This window comes from Hydra viridissima, unplaced genomic scaffold, assembly GCF_058129835.1.
Source record: "Hydra viridissima isolate aposymbiotic clone 2 unplaced genomic scaffold, HvirCarnegie_v1 scaffold_15, whole genome shotgun sequence".
NCBI lineage: Eukaryota > Metazoa > Cnidaria > Hydrozoa > Anthoathecata > Hydridae > Hydra > Hydra viridissima.
In genome coordinates, this window is record NW_028324314.1 from 3,674,209 (window position 1) to 3,693,185 (window position 18,977).

The following is an 18,977-nucleotide window of genomic DNA, read 5'->3' on the forward strand; positions in this document are numbered from 1 at the left end:
AAATTTCGTGTCCGAAATAACACGAAATTAAAGTTTTAACTATTTTAAGAACTTTGAGGGGTTTTATACCTTAATAGTTAGCCAACTACAAAAGTCTATGACAATTTAACAACAAATAATCTGCTGCTACACTTCTCTTTACACATTTCCTAAAAAATGGTCCATTAAAACGCTTTACACAAACACAAGCTTAAACCAAAAATACCTTCGAAAAACATTTTGTAAGCTTGTCGTCAGAAGCTAATCCAGCCACCAGACAATCAGCCTCTCCCCAATCCTAATTGAAAGTAACAAAATAGTTTATCTTATTCTTTTTTAAACTATGATTTAAAAAACTTCTCAGTTTAAAATATAGTGTAGATACCTGTGCAACATTCTCCACCACAAGAAAAAGTTCCGATAAACCACGAATGACAGGAGATATTAATGTTAGACTAGTGCCTGGAAATATAAGACATGACTTAATACTATACCAAGGAGAAAAGTATAAAATTCTGCATATGGATTTAAAATGTAGAGTTGGAAATGAGTGGCCCACAAAAAATATTTTACCAGAATTTGATTCAATTGAATTTGTATACAAAGTCCAAAGTGGCCGAAGCAAAGATAAATCAGGTCTATTTTTTGGTAAACTTGGTTCCATATCTCGACCAAACAAATATTCATCTCTAAAAAAAAAAAAAAAAACTTTTTTATTAGACCTATTGATATATGTATTATAATATATGTATACTGTACACATTTTAACCACAGCTGAATTATCGATAATAAACAAATTCAAGTACAATCCAACACAAAAAAATACTTTAAAATAATAAAAGTGTGAAAAAAGAGTACCCTGCACAAATCTGTAGTATACGTAGTAGCAGTCCCGTTGCCATTAACCTTTGCTGACCAACTTGGTTGCAGGCTACAACAATCAACCAATTCCATAAGTGTTTTAACGGCAGTTTCCTAAACACAACAAAAAAGTTTTAGGAACTTTTTGCAACATAAAATTTATAAATTTAGTAGTTAATGCAGCTTATCAAGTTTCTGAACCTCTAAACTTCAACTAAGTGTCAAATATCAAGGAGATCATTTGGCACTGTTTTTATGAAATTTCGATTCATTAAATATTAAAAAACCATTTTTTGGAACCAAATTAGTGTTCTTACTTGAAAATTTAACACAATATTTATAAAATTGCATAAATAATACCTAGCTAAGTGCAGATCTTGAGACAGAAGTGCACTCAGAATCATGCAACCGGTCTCAAATCTAGCAAGAATAAAAATCAAATCTAATCTAGCAAGAATAAAAAGGCAAATTAGAAACAATAAGAGTAAATCAAAAATATAAACAAAGAATAAGTAAAAGTAAAAAAAAAAAAAATACTGTCAGCAAATAGTCAATAATTATAATATTATTTCAAGAGAACAATAATATCTTTTAAAGCAACTGATTTTTTTGTAATAGCTTTTATCACCTTCCTAACTGTCCACCAGTGACTACAAATTTCCACCCCCAATCATTGTTACTTGAGTCAGAAGTGAATTGGTAATATATAGTATCTCCTAAATTAAAGGAATAAATGAAATAACTTTTTATAAAATCTAAATGCATCAGATTTAGAGATGTGTTGACAGTTAAAAAACTAAATATGCTACAAACTTATGTATTGAAATATTTTGAAGACTTATGTAAGGATACTGCACACAAATGTAATGATACATATTGATAACTAATTTTTTAAATTATGGTATAAATAAACATAACGAAACATTTTTCAACCTGGCATTTCAAAATCTTGCCAATCCCCAGAACCACTTAAAACTCTTCTATTCTGTTGCAAGTTTGGGGACGTAGAAAGAATTAGTTCATCACAATTATATTCTGTGGAGCATCTATGAACAAAAGAGTTGTACAACTTGGATTTATGGAAACTGAAACCCAACCATAAAAAGATAAAAGCATATAAAAGGAAACTAAGGTAAATAATAGGAAAAAATAAAAAGCAACAATAAAAATCATGAGCATGAAAACAAAAAGAAAATAGAAAAAAAAGTAAGAATAAAAAATGGTAACCACCTTTCATCAAAGCGGACAAACAAGCTTGAAGCTCCGGGGATGCAAACTTTGTCCTTAAAAAGCATGAAAACACAATGAAACAATTCTTAACAATCATGTTTAAAACTTTAAAACTTATACTAAACATTCCAGAATACCTCTATTTTTGAATTATTTTTATATTTATGCTCTGATTCCACTGTGATACTAGGCAATCGAACCTCTCCCATACACTGAACAGCTGATAAAGCAAGGGGCTTGCTGCAACATTGAATAAAATTGAAAACAACCTAATTATAGAAAATAAGTAAAAACCAAATTTAAAAGCTTATGAAAAACTACAGAGAAAAAATCAAAACAGCAACAAAACAATGCAATAAATAAACTTAAGAAAAAAAAAATTAAAATTTTAAAGATTCTAATTTTATTTAATTGAAAATTTACAATACCAGGTTTTAGTTTTTAGTATCAGAACATTTATAGTACCAGAGTATTAAAATATATATTTCAAAGTGCTTCATTTTTGTTCTAGCAGTTGAATAATTGATGCAAAAAGAAAAAATGTTACAAATAATTTATATTTCAAACTAAATATAATAACAAAACCTTATAAAAATAAAACGGTAGCAGCAAAATTTGTCACCTTCTGAAAATGTTCTTTGGTTTCATTACTTTGTATGAGGTCAAGCAATCCAACAACTTGATGAGGATCAATACCTCCAAGCATTGGATAAATATCAACATCTTTGGGCCATAGAGCAAACAGCCAACCAACATGATGCCTAGCATAACCAACAGCTACAGCATGTGTTAACTAAAAAAAGTATACAGTGTAAAAGTGAAAAACGCCATAGAAACACCAAATAAATTACAAGTCAATTAAACTTTACAAGCAAAACTTTTACCCTTTTAGAGAACTCATTATAATCAGTTTTTTGTTTATTGTTTAGCTCTTCCTTCAATAACTCTGAGGATTTAAATCTTCTTTGCTTATAGCGGGTCTACATAAAAGAAATAAGTATGTAAATGCATAGCACTACTGAATTATTTAAAAAAAGACAAACAAAACATCAAAAAAATTTTTTTCTTTTCTTTTTGAGACTGTTACTCTCCGATTCTATAACTTGCTCATCTATAACTTGCTCATCTATAACTTGCTCATCTATAACTTGCTCATCTTTAAACCATGTAAAAGTAAAGAAAAAAAGACTTGTCCAGTACTGCTTTTAATGGGGAAAAGTGGTTGAAAATTAATTACTGATTTGTATGAGCATTTATATGTGTATACATATATACATAAAAAATCACAATTGTTCAGGAAGACCAACAACAATTACGATGGCCATCTTAAATCCTATTAAAACTTAAAGGAGCAGATGGATAACTATTTAATAAGTAGAATGAATGCTACTTGAATTTTATTTTCAAAATAGTGGCATTTCTCTGATATGTGTGGTTGGTCATAACAAACATTTCAATTAATACATTAATCAACTAGTTGACAACACGAAGTTCATTGGCATACAGTTTTATTTTTAGAAAATTTGCAGAAATCTTTTTGGTATTTAACACTTTAAATATCATGCAACAAGATAATAAAAAAAGTTTCTTATATAAAACAATTGCTTATTGCTACTAGTATTATCATCCTAAACTGAGTGATCTCCAATAATTCACAGAAAAAAAAAATATATAAATATGCATACCACATTGATTTCTTCTTCTGTTAAAGTTGCAATTAATTTATTTGGATTGTCAAAAGACTCAGGTTTTGCTTGCAAGCCTTTTACTTCAACTTTTTCTGGTTGAAATTTTAGAATTCCAAGATCAAGTACAGAATCCAATACCACATTTTCACTCTTAGCAGGTTCTGCATTAGGCTCCCTATATGAACATGAATGACACAAAATTAGAATTTAAATATTTTTATCTAAATTTAAAAAAAAAAAAAAAAAAACTTCTTGAAGGTCAATAGTTTGAGTGGCATTTATTTTGATTGGTCAATTACTTGAGGAAATAATAAAGTTAAAACACAAAATCACCATTTCTTTGACAGCTCCAAAATCTCTTCTGATACCGATGGATTCCCACTATCATCAAAGCTAAAAATAGTCATAAAAAATGTACAAAATAATATTTTATTTCTCATAAAGTATTAACATAAATAGATGTTTGATGTTTGACATTAATGAGAGGAATAACAACAGCAACAAACAAAAAATGAAAGTTGATATATAGATTTACTAACTATTAACCACAAAAATTCAATGAAAGAGACTAGTTATAGGCCTTTCAGGTGGGGGAGGGGCAAAAAGCAAACACTGTCTTAATACAAGGCTTTAAGTAAGAGACATGATAGTGAAAAAAATGGTAAAAAGGTTTTGCAAAATAGTTCTAAGTTATATAAAATGACTAGTTCAATATAAGTACAATAATATAAGTATCAAAACAATATAAGTATTAAGTCCATGCCCTAAAATAAATGGGGCCAGGGAATGTACCATAATTTAAAGATGTCAAAGTAATGATGATAAATTGAATGTAATTTACTGTTCTACTCAGTTATTAAAAAAAGCCAGTGGTCAGCTTTGCTTTGATTATAGTAAAGTACCTTTTAAGTTAAAAAATGAGAAAACAAAAAACAAAACTGCAAAACGATTGAAACTTTAAATAGTACTCTGCAACAGCTGGTCAAAAACTGGAGCTTCATTGTGTTGATGACACAATTATCAGTTATAGTTCACCTCTTAATGAAAATGGGTACAGTACATTGAAAATAGGTCAGCAGTAAAAATTGAAAATCCAGAAGATGTGATGCCTGAACTCGAAGCTGAAAGGTTGAGTGGGTGTCGATCCAGCACTGGCCAATCTTCTGCTACTAATAAACTATTTGACTTAATGGAAACGCTGTTTTTGTTTTTATTATTGTTCGGAACTATGTTTCTAAGACTTACCAGTTTGAGATTGAAAGCTTTATGTTATAACCAATCAGATTGCATAAAAACGGTTTCAACTAGTATAATTTAAGTGGTAAAAGTTAAATTTAAATAATTTGAGATGGTATATTTAATACAAAACATGTAGCTCTTTCGGTAGAGCGGTGTTCTAAATTGGGTAAAATTTTTCATGAGCGTGAGTTGCTGCGTTCGACTCTGACCCCCGGCAAGACCTGCCTTTGTTTGGTTTCTGTCAAATGTCGACATCTGCCACAATACCACATACAAATCCATCGGCCATAACTCCATCGCACCCTTCGTGGCCAGCGCTCATGATGAAAAGCCTCTCCACGGAAGATGTGGAAGATGTTGAGCTACACAATTTCTTTTGGCATTTTTTGGCTTTTTTAAAATCAATTATAGTTAAAGAGTTTAATGCATACAATTTTTAAGTAAGGGGAGAAATTAATTAACAACTTCTGTAGACAAATATTAATTTTTGAGGATGTCACAATATCAAATTCGAAGGTCATTTCAAATGAAGGTTCCTTGCTTAATGCAGATGCATAAGGTGCAATTGTTCTTTTACTTTATGATATTCAGAAAAAATAAAAACCAGTAAATTAACTAAAACCAGCCACCTCTATACAAGTAATATAATTAGTATTATAGACACGTTAGACTGAGATGTGCATGTCTGCAAATCAAGTTTTAGTTTGAATCTGCGAAGAGTAATGTTTGGTGACAAGATGAATAACAAAATTGATAGCCAAGACAAATGAACCCACAAACAAAATTGCAAAATAAATATCCTAAAATGTGCTATCTATTGACTTCCTAAAAGAAACAGATCTTCCTACAATTCTTCAAAAAGAAAACACACATTATCATATTTAAAAGTGTGTTAACATAAGGTTTCAAAACCAAAAAACTGAAATTAAAAATAAGGCCTGCTAATAGTCCTGAGTAAACAAATAAACAGTAATAGCTCACTTAAATGTTTGCTACTTAAATCAAGCACCAATGAATGAAAAAAATTTGTAATAAAGTTTAAAAATATTCTCACAGTATTGTATATATGCATATTATATAAAGATTCAAAACAAACCTTCTTTGGACTTCATCTAAAAGTTTTTCTCTATCTTGATTGTAAAAATCATACATTGCTCTAAGGATGGGGTAGGAATAGTTTAGTGCTTCGTGCATTGACTACCATTCAAAAAAGAAAACATAAGTTATAAATTTTAATGTTAACAATTAACATTAATATAAAGAATTAAAATAATTGTAAAGAAGACAACAACAACAAAATAAAAATCAATGATGAAAGTAACTTGAAGAATTATAATTCAAAAAATACTGATAAAGCTTCATGAAGTATTCAACAAGTTAAATAATATGAACAATTTAAAACTATGTATTATAATAGCTATGAGTAGCTTAAAACAGTTTGAACTGTAAATGAGTCATTAAAAAGAAACTCTGGATGTTAATAAACAAGTTTGGATGTTGATAAACAAGTTTGCATGTTGCATTTTCATTAAGAATGTAATTAGTTGTATTCATTGAACTTCAAACATGGGTTTTACTTTTTACATTTAATAAACTATTTATTTGTTGCATTTTTAAAATGTATACACAATATAGTTCAGTAAACTTTACCTTAAAAGAAAGTTTTGTATCTTCATCTAAACCATCGAGAGGGGAAGTTGGGATTTTTACTTTATCAGTTGTATCTCGTTTTTTATCAGAGACTTCATTAGATGTGCTCTCTACATCTTGTTTTTTATCAGAGATTTCATTAGATTTGTATAACTTCCAAGTCAAAACCTGTAAAAAAGAGAAAATGTAATATAGCTAAATAAGAGTAAATCACCCATACAAAATATGTTAAGAAACACATTTGAAGTATAACTCTATTCAAGTAACATGATATGTTAAATATGTTAAATCAACATCAATTTTTGTTTCTGAAACTAAGGTTATAAAAATATAAGCAAAAACTTGTTTACCTCCAAGTCTCTAAGCAACCATTGTTTATTAAATCCAGTTCCCTGGCATGCAAGATTAACAGCAAAAGGAACAATTCCACTCTCAATAATTAACATAAGAGTGTCTTTATCTACCCCAGCAATAAGTGAATTCAATAAAGATTTGAAAACTAATCCTAAAGCCCATTTACTTTCAATAGCAAGTGAAGCTCCTAAAAAAAGTAATAATTAACAACTAAATATAGCAAAATTATAAATATTAAACTTTACTAGTATATATTATGATAAAACAAAGTAAATAAATAAATAACAATATGTAAAAAAGCACAATATAAGTGAACAAAATACATTAAAAAAAGAACATGCCATAGTTTACTAATAAACTTTCTTTCACGAAAGCTAAAAGGGAGGGTAGTAGCTCCCTGTCAAGGATTTGGACAGTGTTTGCTTGAAGTTCAATAACAGATTCTTTCACCATTGCTGTCTTGCGTGTTTTAAAGTTTACTGTGTTAACCATCATTTTTTCAACTTGGTATTCTAGAATGCAGACTTGTTTGACATCACTTCCTGGTTCTTTTACCAATGCAAAAGAACCAACCCTGAATATATCTGGAAACCCGGCAACAAACATCAGAGTGAACAAAGCAATTAATGAAGGTTCCTAAAAAATAAACTAATAAATTAACCTTTAAAATCTAGTCTGCAAATAAAATTGGATCTAACAAGAATCGATAATAATTTTTTATTAAAACTGATAACCCTAATTTCAATACTTACATCAGAATTTTGACCTAATTGAGAGAGAATAGAATTAGCTTGCTTTGTTATACTACTATTCCAGTTGTGATTTGATAACAAACTACGCAAAGCAGATTCAACCCCAGCAGCTGCATCTAAATCTGCACTATAAATGGAAATTAAAAGAAAAGCTGTAAATTTGCATGATAAATAAAAAGATATAAAATTACAGAGTGAAAAAAAAGAAATAAAGCTACAAGAACATTAACAGAAAAAGAAATCTATACAAAAAAGCTACAAGTAAAACTTGAAAAGAAGTCAGTAAAAAAAATTTGTGAAATAATCTTTAAATAAAAGAATCCAGAAAAAATCAAGGTTTCTAAAAATTATATTGAACTCAATTATCCACATAATGATTCATTAATTCACTGAATATTTCATTAAATTTATCAAAAACAATAAAACTAATATTATAAATTTTAGAATTGCATAACAAAATCTTTGTAACTTTTAAAACTTTTCCTAAACTAAAGAGATTTCTGCAGCTAAAAGTTTTCATGAATTTTTTGGCAGATTTTAGTATGGTTTTTTGGCAGATAGGTTATAGTACAAGTATTCATAGTATCAATAAGATGTGTGTATTCATAGTATCAATAAAATGAGTGCATGTTTTGTATATTTATAAAAAAAACAAAAGACATTAATAACAACAGAAAATAATTAAATTAACATGAAAAATGCAATAGACCTTAAAAACTAGAAAGAAAATTACTTTTTTAAACACTGGGCTCCTATTTCAAATAAATGAATTACTGTAATTTCTCCTGCTAAAGGTGTTATTTGTAGATTTTTTGCTGCTGCTAAACCAGCATCTACAGCCTAAAAATTGCAACACAATTTTTATTAAAATTTTTTAACACAACCATTATCAGTTAATTAGTTATACAATTAGAAAACTATAAGTACCTCTGGTTGAAAGCATCTCAATGTTTTTGTAAGAACCCCAAGAGCAATTGTGTGTAGCCTTATTCCAGAAGATTGATCTTCAATAAGTTTAAATAGGGTTGGAATAAGTTTTTTTGATACAAAAGTTGGGAAACCCACAAAATTAGTTAAATCTAAAGGCTAAACAAACAGATAAGATTAAGAATCAGGAAACCTTTTTGGGACTTAAAATGATAAGCATACAAATTTTTTCTTTTTTGGACTTAAAATGATAAGCATACAAATTAACTTCAAGTTTTCTTACATTTCTATTAATTGGCAAAACTGCTCCTATTAAGCATAGAATTTTTTCAATTATATCAGATTTACTATCTTCATTCTTTTTTATATCATCAGAAGAATTTGGTTCGACCCCGATAAGAGAAGAACTATCAATTGATTTGTTAACAACTACAGAATTCGACTCAGTAGTATCATTTGGTAAACTCATAGATTGTTCTGTATTAGAAAAAATGCTATTTTCCACATTATTCTCTGTTATTTTGATATTGTTTTGAATATCAAGAGTTTGACTCTCACTTTCGAGAGGAAAATGATCATTTTGAATTGTTTCTAAAACAGCAACTTCTAATTTGGAGTTATTTGCTGATGTCAAATCAGAGTTGTTGTCAATGTTAGTAGCTTCTTGTTGGAACTTTGATGAATCTATATTATCAAAAGAAATGAGAGGAAACTGAGAAGAAATATTGTCTTCAAGACTCTCTGAACCTTTACTTTTATTAAGTTTATCATCTTCATCTTCTTCTAGGGGTGGGGGAAGCTCATCAATAACACCATTGTGTATAGCAAAATATGAATTGGAGTGACCATTTTTAATGTCTTGCTCATGATTAGCAAGCGATACATTATTTTCTACTGAAAGCAAAGATGCTTTTTGTAAATGGTAATTAGTTGCAAATGAATTGCTTGTAATGTTGAGAACAACCTCTTCACTTTCAGATGATTCATAATGCTCAGCTATCGTAAAGCCTAACAATGAAATAAAAAAGATTATTTCAAACTGAAATGTTAAGCTAAGAAATAAATAATAATAACAATAAAAATAAATAAATTTGCATTAGAAAGAAGCCTTATTCTAAAATTTTTAAAAATGACATAAGAAAAATACCAGTGGGTGATTCAATGCAACTAACAAGCTTTTGTAAACATGCAGAGAATAAAGATGCAGCATACTTTATGTAAACTGACTCAATACCTGAAAATTTTTTAAGAAAAAGATAATAATTACTTCATTAACAAAAAAATTTCTAGCAAAAAATTTAAGTAATTTCTTTTTATTTTGTTTGATTAACCCAATCATGAAGCACCAAAGACTCCAGCAGCAATCAAAATCTACCAAAGATTCCAGAAAAATTAAATTATTGCAAGTAAAAACAAAAACACTGAGACAGAAGATGACTTTATCTCTTACTATTCTTGTAAGATGAGATCTGTTATTACAATTTATGTTCTAATTGATGAATGTAAATCAAGTTTGATGATGAAACAAAATCTATTGGGTCTTCTTTAGTAAATGAACAAGATCAAAATTTCAGTTGAATCTAAAATAACTGAAATTTCGGTTCAGTTAAACTGTAACTGAAGGCAAAAATTTGGCCAAAACCAAACAAATAGAAAGTTGCCAAAACATAATTTTAGGTTTCAGTTTTAGCTGAAACTAAAGCCAAAAGTTTTCATTTAGTAGTCTTCTTTAAGAGATATGTTGAGAATACTTGAGTACTTTACACTGGAAATAAAATGCCCTTTTTGGAGAGAAAAAACAGTAACAAAAAAAAAAAAACAAAAAACAAAAAAAAAAAGCTGAAAGAAAATTGCAATAATTTCATTTTCAAAGAAAAACATATATATCCACAAATAAATCATTTAGTGTTCTTTATTTCACACATTTTTTAAATTTTTTTTTCACACAGCTTTGAAAAAAAAAGTAAAAACAAAATACAATTAAATAACATAGTATAAGTTATTAGCATAAATTAAATAATGGCAAAATATAACTGGAAATTTAAATAAATTATTTTTATGCACTACGCAATTTTAAAATTTTTCTAAAAATTTTTCACTTTAAAATTGATAACTTTTAACTACAGAAGAAAGAAATGTGGTAAACATTTCAGTTTCCTAAATGCTCACCTTCCCATTTTCTTTTTTGTAAGCACTCAGACAGATTGAGCGCTAAAGATGAAAACTGAAGCCAAGATTGATGATGGATGTATGCTCCCAATAAAACTGTTGTTGAAGCTTTCGTTGGAAATAATCCTATAAATAAGAAGCAAAAGTTAAACACATTTTAGATAAAAGATAAAAAAAATTTGCAACAACTCTTAAAACTTTATGCTAACAGTATTTATGCTATTTGTAGGTTGGTTATTAATTCATATTACTTATGTGGTGGTTATTTTCAAAGATTCCATTTCAGTCACAAAAACTTTTTGGTCACAACACCTTTTTGCTGTGTAAAACAAGATACTTTGTAGTTACACAATCAAATGTATTAAATACAGTTGTTTCAAAAAAGTTTTATTAATTGATAAGCATTTGGTTTCTATGAGGAATTTTAAAGTGTGCTTAAACTTGTTAACTGTAATTTTGTAAAATAAATTTCTTAAATATGAGATTAGAAATATTTGATAATTATTCAAGTCTTGTAATTATACTGTTATTTTTTGCTTACATTCTGCAGGAAATAACAAATACTAAAAGGCAACTCTTGTTTATAATCTTTTTAAATACAATATTGAAAACAAAAAGAATTTCTTGAATAAAATAATTGATATAATTCAAAGAAATTTTATTAAGTTTTTAAAAAATATATACTAAAAAATACCTCCAGGAACAAGACGAGATATAGTAACTTTATGAGAGCTGTGGTGACTAAAGAAATTAAAAAAAAGGAAAAATATATATTAAGAAGATATTTTAAATTAATAGGCTGCTTACTAACTGGTAAAAAAATTTTTAAAACTTCAGATTTTAAGCTTTAAAAAGAAACTTATGTAAACTTTTCTCAGCACATTTAATTTCATGTAAATGAAAAAATTAACGATAAAAAACCATGCACCCTTTAGGATAAACTTCAGAACGGTAACATCCCAAACATAAATCAAAGTCTTTACAATCATCACAATGTATTCTTGTTTCAATTATAAAAGCATTACAGCTATTGCATGTATACCTAAATATAAACAAAGAAATACTTGTGTTTCTATTGTTAATATTGATGTTATTGTTGCAAGTATTCCATACTGAATAATGCATTAGGCCTGTAACTAATATATTGCATAAAAGATAACAAAATATTTGAAATAAAATTATTTGAAAGAAATACTACAGCAACTTTAACTCCAGATTAACAATAAAACCATTACGTAAGATCTATGAGTTCATGTTGGTCAGTATGGTCATGCACTTTCACATTACTAGAATAGCAATCTGCACACAAGTCCAAATCAGTACAAACAAGACAGCGATACCTAAGCAAGCATATGTAAAACATTTAAAACATTTAAATATACTGACTATTTGTGTGTTATAAAAAAAAAAAACACAAACATTTGGCAAACAAAATGAGATAAGATTAGCACATATTACATTACATTATGCAGATTTAAAATTAATGCTGACTTTACTAAAAAGATTTAAAAATTATAAAAAGTGTTTTGAATTATTTACAGAGTTTGTGTTATTAAGAATTTTTGCCTCTTTAAACTTTTACAAAGTTTAAAGAGGCAAAAATTCTTAATAACACAAACCAACTGTTATTTTGCAGTTTAAACCAAACTGATCATTCAAAAAAATGCCACAAAAAATTTTTACACTCGTAGTTCAGCACGATTTAAACACACAAAAATAAAATATTAGACTGCTGAATAAACAGTACCTTCTTCCTTGGACTTCTTTACTGCACCCATCACAATTGACCATTACTTCCAATACTGATGAATAACGAGCAATAAATAAATGCATATCAAGTTGTAGTTCTGGTGATGCATTTGCAAGTACCTGCTCATTCCATTTTTTAATTCCCATGCTATTAGCTTCTGTTTTGAACTTTTTATGACGCTCATACATTGCTAATTCAGCTTTTTCTTCATAGCAGTTCGTTTTAAGAGGTGAAGTGCCTTCCAATGAAAAATATTTTCTTATAACAACATTTAGATCATTTTATGTACAGTATAGAACAAGGTAATAATATAATTTCAAGTTTAAACAATTTACAGTAAATACTTGTAATGGTTGTCAAGAAAATTTCTATTAAACACAATCTATATAGATTTTTATTTTCATTCACATAAACACTTTTTTCAATCTAGGTATAAGAAAATAGTTCTACAAGACATCTGGATTAGATTATACATGTTAACAAGAATATGTGATTTATAAATTAGCTCATAAACATAGAGATAAGCCCACTGAATAAGGGGAAAACGTCTTATGCTTGCCTTCCCATTAACAAACCAATTGACTTAAAATATATTAATAAAAACTCTGAAATATGGAAGTGGTAGTATTAAAGCTTGAAGAAGTATCTCCTAGTATGGTATAGATCCCAAATATATTGCATAAAAAAAATTATGTATAGTTTTGACTACAATCACATATTGAAAAATGTAATGCTACCATATTAAGAAGATAGAATGCCCATCGTAATAGAATTCCAATGAGATAACACATAATTTCAAACTAATTAATGGTTTGGTGATGAATTCACAAAACATGTAATTGAGTGGCTTGTCTCAGGATCTCAACTGTATAGCAAAACTTTGAAAAAATAATGGATGATTCAGTGAAAGAAGGAAAGTCAAAAAATTAAGAAAATCTATGAAAACTGGTTGATACAAGACTCCAATTAAAACTATTTGAAACTTAATAAAATTAAAATGAAACAGGTAGAAATAGAAGAAATAAAAAAACAAAGGTGAAGCAATTGATGTTAAGTAAAAAGCAATATATTTAGTTAATAATTTCCAGCATCATTATTGAAGTTGTTTTGAAATTCATTTACCATTTTTCCTCTTATGCATATTTGTTTTTGTTGTGGCTAGACTTTGAAAAATAATTTTGTAAATTAGGGTAATTGTAATGAAAATAAAGTTAATGATACAACACATTTTAAGCATTTATTCCATTCAGTGTAAAAATATCACTTTATATAAAATTTATTTGTATATTTTAGTTGCAAAAATACTTCATAAACTTAAGAAGAAAAATTAATAGCACTATTTTGTGGAAGCATTATGCCATGGGGATGTTTCTTGTCATCTAGTGTTGGTTCTATTCACTTTATAACAGGTTTTATGACAGCTGATATTTATATCAACACACTTGAAGAAAAAATGCTTCTATATGCTGAGGATTATATACTTTTGCTTTAGACATAGGTAAGCAAGATAAGAACCTTAAGCATACGGCTTCTAAAACTAAGTGATGAATTCAACATAATGGTATAAGAATGATATAAGTAACAATTGGATAGGCTGGCAAAATCCTTAGATTTAAATTCTTATAGAAATTTCATAAAAAATTGTTAAAGAGGACGTAGCAAACAAAAGCTTTGTAAAAACTTAAAGTAGTATGCAAAAGTTTAGAAACACAAAATTTTTTCCAGTTTTTAAAGTATAACTTTTCACAAACTTTCTCAAATCAGCTGACATTTTTGCCAAATGTTCTTTATATCAATTTAATTCATAATACAAACCAAAAAATTATAAATTAATGGTTTATTAAAATTCAATTTTTATTTGAAAAGGCTTCGGTGCATAAGTTTAAAAACAACTGAACTTTGCTGAAAATTTATTTCAAAAATTGTTAATTTGTCATTTTTTCAATAAAACAGTTAGTATTTGCTGCAATATCCATTTGCCTTCAAAGCATCACAGAAATGAGGCATCAAGTCAACTAAATTAATGAGAACATCTTGATGAATGTTGACCAACATTCTTTAACTAAAGCAAATATATGGTCTTTGTTGGTTGGTTTTCTACCAACTAATTGGAGGTTAATGTACTCCTAAAGATGCTCATGAGGATTGAGAATTGGGCTCTGTGAGGGCCATTCAAGAAAATTTTGATTTTTTTTTTATTTCAAATAGTCCTTAACAGATCTAGCAGAAGCTTTGGATCATTATCTTGTTATAAGGTCCATTTGTGAGTCTTTTTATTCTTTGTATGCGGCAGCATAAAATTCTTCATGATGTTCATGACCTTTTCAATTGTAACTTTAGGTCTTCTAATTTAAGACTTGTGAAACATTTTTTTCCACAGCTTTTAAAATTTCAATTGAAACTTCCTTAGCCTCTCCCTTGAAATATCATGAAGTACTTGTATTATAAAATTTCACAATTATTTCAACAATTAGTTATACTTTACTGCTTTTAAAATATTTTAAAGTATTGTTAAATTATTAAATTTCACAAATACTTTGGCCTTTATTTATGCTTTTACTCACAAAATCTTGATAAAATTGCAGGGTATGCGCGACTGTTTCTAAACTTTTACACAGAAGCCTTTTTAAAAAAAAGTTAAATTTTAATTAACTGCTTTAAATTATAATTTTTGTATTATGAATTGAATTGTTATAAAGAACATTTGATAAAAATTTCAGCTAATTTGAAAAGGTTTGAAAAGTTATGCTTTAAAAACTGAAAAAAAATTTTTGTTTCTAAACTTGCACACTACCATGGATATGTGGGAGGATGTAAAAACAACATGTTACTTTATTCCAGTATCAACATGCCAAAAATTGACCAACAGCAACAATAATAACAATAGCATGGCCAAAAGGCTTCATGCAAAATTTTAAAAAAAGTTAAGGAAAAAAATATTTTTTTTAGATTGTCAATCTTTTAAGTCTTTTGTATATAAAGATTTTATTTTAAGTTTTTTTCCAATAACTTCTCTCTACTTTTTAAGAAACTATTATTTAGATGAGAAAAACCAAAGAAAACTGAATAATTTTTTTTAAAAATTATGATATAATATTGATTGGGGAAGTATTAAAATGTAATATTGACGTTTAAATTACGGTTTTTAACTTCACTGGTTCAAACCAAGCTGAAGATTCTTTAACTTCACAAAAATGCTCAATTACATTATTTAAATTTGGTTAAAGATTTCTTATGCAATGATTTTTTTATGATAAAAGTGTCTGTGATATAATCAAATTAAATGTATAATACTAAATAATGCATGAAAAGTAAAATCATCAACATTTGTCAATTACTGACTATAAAACGCATTTTTTTAGAATGTATAAGTCATGTATTTACTTATTTTTACACCACTGTACATCACCTAGTTTTAACTTTGATTTAAAAAAAGATGAAAAAACCTTTAAACTAACAATTTTTCTAATTATGAAACAAGTATTAAAATATGGCTCCGATCTTCATAACAAATGAAAACTGTACCTGCTAAAGTTAAGGCCAAAAGGTGTGGAAGTTTTATGCATGATATAAATTCAAAATCATATGGCTTCCATTCAACATCCAACAAATGCAGAAGATAACTTAGCATATATTTAAAATTTGTTGATGACATTCTAAATGACAAAAAAAGTTAATTCAGCAAAAATTTTAGTCAGCCAATCAAATAAAACTATTATAAATAAATTTACAAATCAGCCAATACAATAAATTTAACAAGCAAGTAGACTTACTCTTGAGGTTTGTTTATTGCGGAAAAGACTATATTGACTAAACAGTGTATAAATGAATAAAAAGCTTTGCGAACACTGTTTTCTTTTTCCAGACCGCAACCATTCAAGAAATTAGAGTAATGTAATGGAAGATGATCTTGAAACGAAAGTAGGTTTTGCAAGAACAAAATTGTTGGAAACTAAATTAACAAATATTTATTATCAGATATTAATCTATATATGCATTCATGTAATACTCTCACAAGATCTAGTTAATTATTACAATAGGATGTAAGAACCAAATGGAAAAATTATTTCTGTCTCTACATCTAAGTAAAATTTAGTACAGTTGAGTAAACAAACCTGGATTTTCTTTTCACTGTAAGAAAGAAGATTTGATGCAAACAAATATATGTTAGCAATTGTAGTTGCATACTTTGATCTGTGCTTTAATAAATCATGAATTCTAAAAAAAGTCATAACTTCACATTAAAAATGATCATTGTGAAATGTACTTCATAAAGAATCAAAATAAGAAAAATTTAAAAAAATAATCACTTCTTATGAGACACTGTAGAATTAGTCACAAAGTCTAAGACCATTTGAAATGAAGGATACTTTTCATGGCTATCTTCATGGTATACTGAATTCTAAAAAACAAAGTTTTTTAAAAAATTGAATTAATAAAAAAATCATCTTCAAAAACTTGTTGTTATTGCTTAAATTACTTCTTGATAATTTTTAAAACTTAATACATATAAAAAATAATGCATATTAAAAAATAGTGCATATAAAAAATAACACATGTAAAAGATAATACATAAATTGCATATAATACATAAATTATTTAAAAAATGAAAAAGGCAAAGAAAAAATTTCATAAAAAAAGTTACAAAAAAGATTATTACACTGCGCTTAAATTCCACAGGCTCATGCTTAATAATTGATTTTGAACTACGATTTATGATAGATTGCTTGCGCTCTGAATTATGTTGGGCTAGCTAAAAAAAAGAAAAAGTAAATTTTTTCAACTGAAACTTTTGTAAAAAAACTTTGGCATGTATAAGGGGTTGTGATTTTACCAATTTACTGATAAACCTTTGTTATCATTTACCAGTAATCTTTGATGGTAAGTTAGTAAAATTTAGAAAAACTATGCAAAATTTTCAACAAGAACACAATTTTTCACAATTTACAATATCATAAATATTCATATTTATCATAAATATTCATATTTTGATCTTATTTTTTCAACCATAATAAAAATATTTTGCTGATGATGTCTGAGTAAATAACATTATGGTGAGTAAAAAACTGTTTTAACATTTTTCTATTTTTCTCAAAACAATTTGCTGCCTCAAGTTGCCAAATGATGAAATCACCAATTGTTAATTAAACATGATTTCCAGATAGAGCACTTCAACAAGAATGCTATTGCTGCTTCATTCCATCAATCTTATTAAAACATCTCCATTAAATTAAAAAACTGTATAGTATTTTTATATTGTTTATTTAGTTTCATAATTATAAATAGAATTTAAATTCTTTAAATAAGGAGACCATTTTTTTTTAATGTAAAGAGCATTTTTCTTGGCTACTTTAGTTAAAAAGCAACTTTCACAAAAAACTTATTTTACAAAGTTTTTAAATTTATTTAATTATAAATGGAATGATGCTTTGTGTAATTTTTAAATGATTTTCTACTATTTGCTAAAGTGATAACTTAGTCACAAACAACAAAATCAGAAAAAAAAAGTTTTATTTATTGCTCTTCTGACTAGTTTGAAAAAATTATCAAATGTCTGGAAACATTATGAAAAAGATCGGTCTGAAAGAATAAGTAAGATTACAAAAAGAATTTTCAATTCACAGAATCTACAAAAGGAGTGTAGTAAGTACCTTGATTGAGAACATAAAATAAAAAATTAATTAACATTACATTCTAAAACCCATGAAATAAAAGCACCACCAAATACTAATTATCTTTTAAGACGCTCTGGATGGATTTAGCTTTAAAGCTTTAAAAAAAAGCACATTCATCCAGTCAGCAGTTGCAAAAATAAACTTTTTAAAAACCACAAGTAAGCAATTCAGCAGTTAAACTATTTTGCTAGTGTAAAAAATGAGCAGAAAGATCAACTCAGAAAAAATGGAAAAAATTGGACTAAACTTAGCTGATTGTGTTTTTTGTTTTGTCACTGATGGAGCTTCAATGAAGATTGTTATACTCAGAGTTCATTGGCTTTGTAAACATGGCCAATATTTTGAAAATTAAAAAGGAAAAATCCTAATGAGGAAAATTTCTCCCAACAATGACATTGAAAAAAGTGACAAGAATTCAGATGTTATAACAAAATATTTTCAACATGCCATCAAAAAAATTGCTAAACCCTTCCTATTTAGGCTTGTTACAAAAAAAGTTCCCTACAAAAAAAAACTCTTAGATCACATGGAAACTGATAACAGATTTAAAGAAAACAAAGAAAAATTTTCTCTTCAACACAAGCCCATCCAACATTCAGCAATGAAGCAAAGATATAATTCAAAAAAAAGTTTAAGGCTCTGTTAAATAAAATCCTGGTCTTTGAAACAACAAGCAAAAGAGCTGCCAATCTGAACAGTTTGC

At 27.5% G+C, this 18,977-nt stretch overlaps 2 protein-coding genes across 6 annotated transcripts in view; one reads left to right on the forward strand and one right to left on the reverse strand.

The window, feature by feature from the left end:
* Positions 1–18,977, forward strand: part of LOC145186465 (uncharacterized) — a 167,846-nt gene that overhangs the window by 16,087 nt on the left and 132,782 nt on the right. The gene's annotated exons all lie outside the window — the stretch shown is intronic.
* Positions 1–18,977, reverse strand: part of LOC145192899 (zinc finger ZZ-type and EF-hand domain-containing protein 1-like) — a 60,474-nt gene that overhangs the window by 2,171 nt on the left and 39,326 nt on the right. For both annotated transcript variants that reach the window (XM_090073015.1, XM_090073016.1), the window contains exons 47-78: positions 17,260–17,352; positions 16,910–17,001; positions 16,715–16,817; positions 16,373–16,551; positions 16,125–16,255; positions 12,597–12,837; positions 12,085–12,189; positions 11,778–11,891; positions 11,544–11,590; positions 10,850–10,975; positions 9,828–9,914; positions 8,964–9,688; positions 8,681–8,839; positions 8,487–8,593; positions 7,754–7,880; positions 7,343–7,637; positions 6,998–7,188; positions 6,648–6,815; positions 6,094–6,194; positions 4,092–4,151; positions 3,756–3,933; positions 2,955–3,050; positions 2,693–2,863; positions 2,208–2,339; positions 2,071–2,123; positions 1,774–1,886; positions 1,469–1,556; positions 1,201–1,260; positions 838–954; positions 553–668; positions 365–441; positions 206–277 (exon numbers count right to left, since the gene is read on the reverse strand). In XM_090073015.1, coding sequence (XP_089929141.1) covers positions 206–277; positions 365–441; positions 553–668; positions 838–954; positions 1,201–1,260; positions 1,469–1,556; positions 1,774–1,886; positions 2,071–2,123; positions 2,208–2,339; positions 2,693–2,863; positions 2,955–3,050; positions 3,756–3,933; positions 4,092–4,151; positions 6,094–6,194; positions 6,648–6,815; positions 6,998–7,188; positions 7,343–7,637; positions 7,754–7,880; positions 8,487–8,593; positions 8,681–8,839; positions 8,964–9,688; positions 9,828–9,914; positions 10,850–10,975; positions 11,544–11,590; positions 11,778–11,891; positions 12,085–12,189; positions 12,597–12,837; positions 16,125–16,255; positions 16,373–16,551; positions 16,715–16,817; positions 16,910–17,001; positions 17,260–17,352 — 4,524 coding nt within the window. The remainder of the gene's footprint in view (positions 1–205; positions 278–364; positions 442–552; positions 669–837; positions 955–1,200; positions 1,261–1,468; positions 1,557–1,773; positions 1,887–2,070; positions 2,124–2,207; positions 2,340–2,692; positions 2,864–2,954; positions 3,051–3,755; positions 3,934–4,091; positions 4,152–6,093; positions 6,195–6,647; positions 6,816–6,997; positions 7,189–7,342; positions 7,638–7,753; positions 7,881–8,486; positions 8,594–8,680; positions 8,840–8,963; positions 9,689–9,827; positions 9,915–10,849; positions 10,976–11,543; positions 11,591–11,777; positions 11,892–12,084; positions 12,190–12,596; positions 12,838–16,124; positions 16,256–16,372; positions 16,552–16,714; positions 16,818–16,909; positions 17,002–17,259; positions 17,353–18,977) is intronic.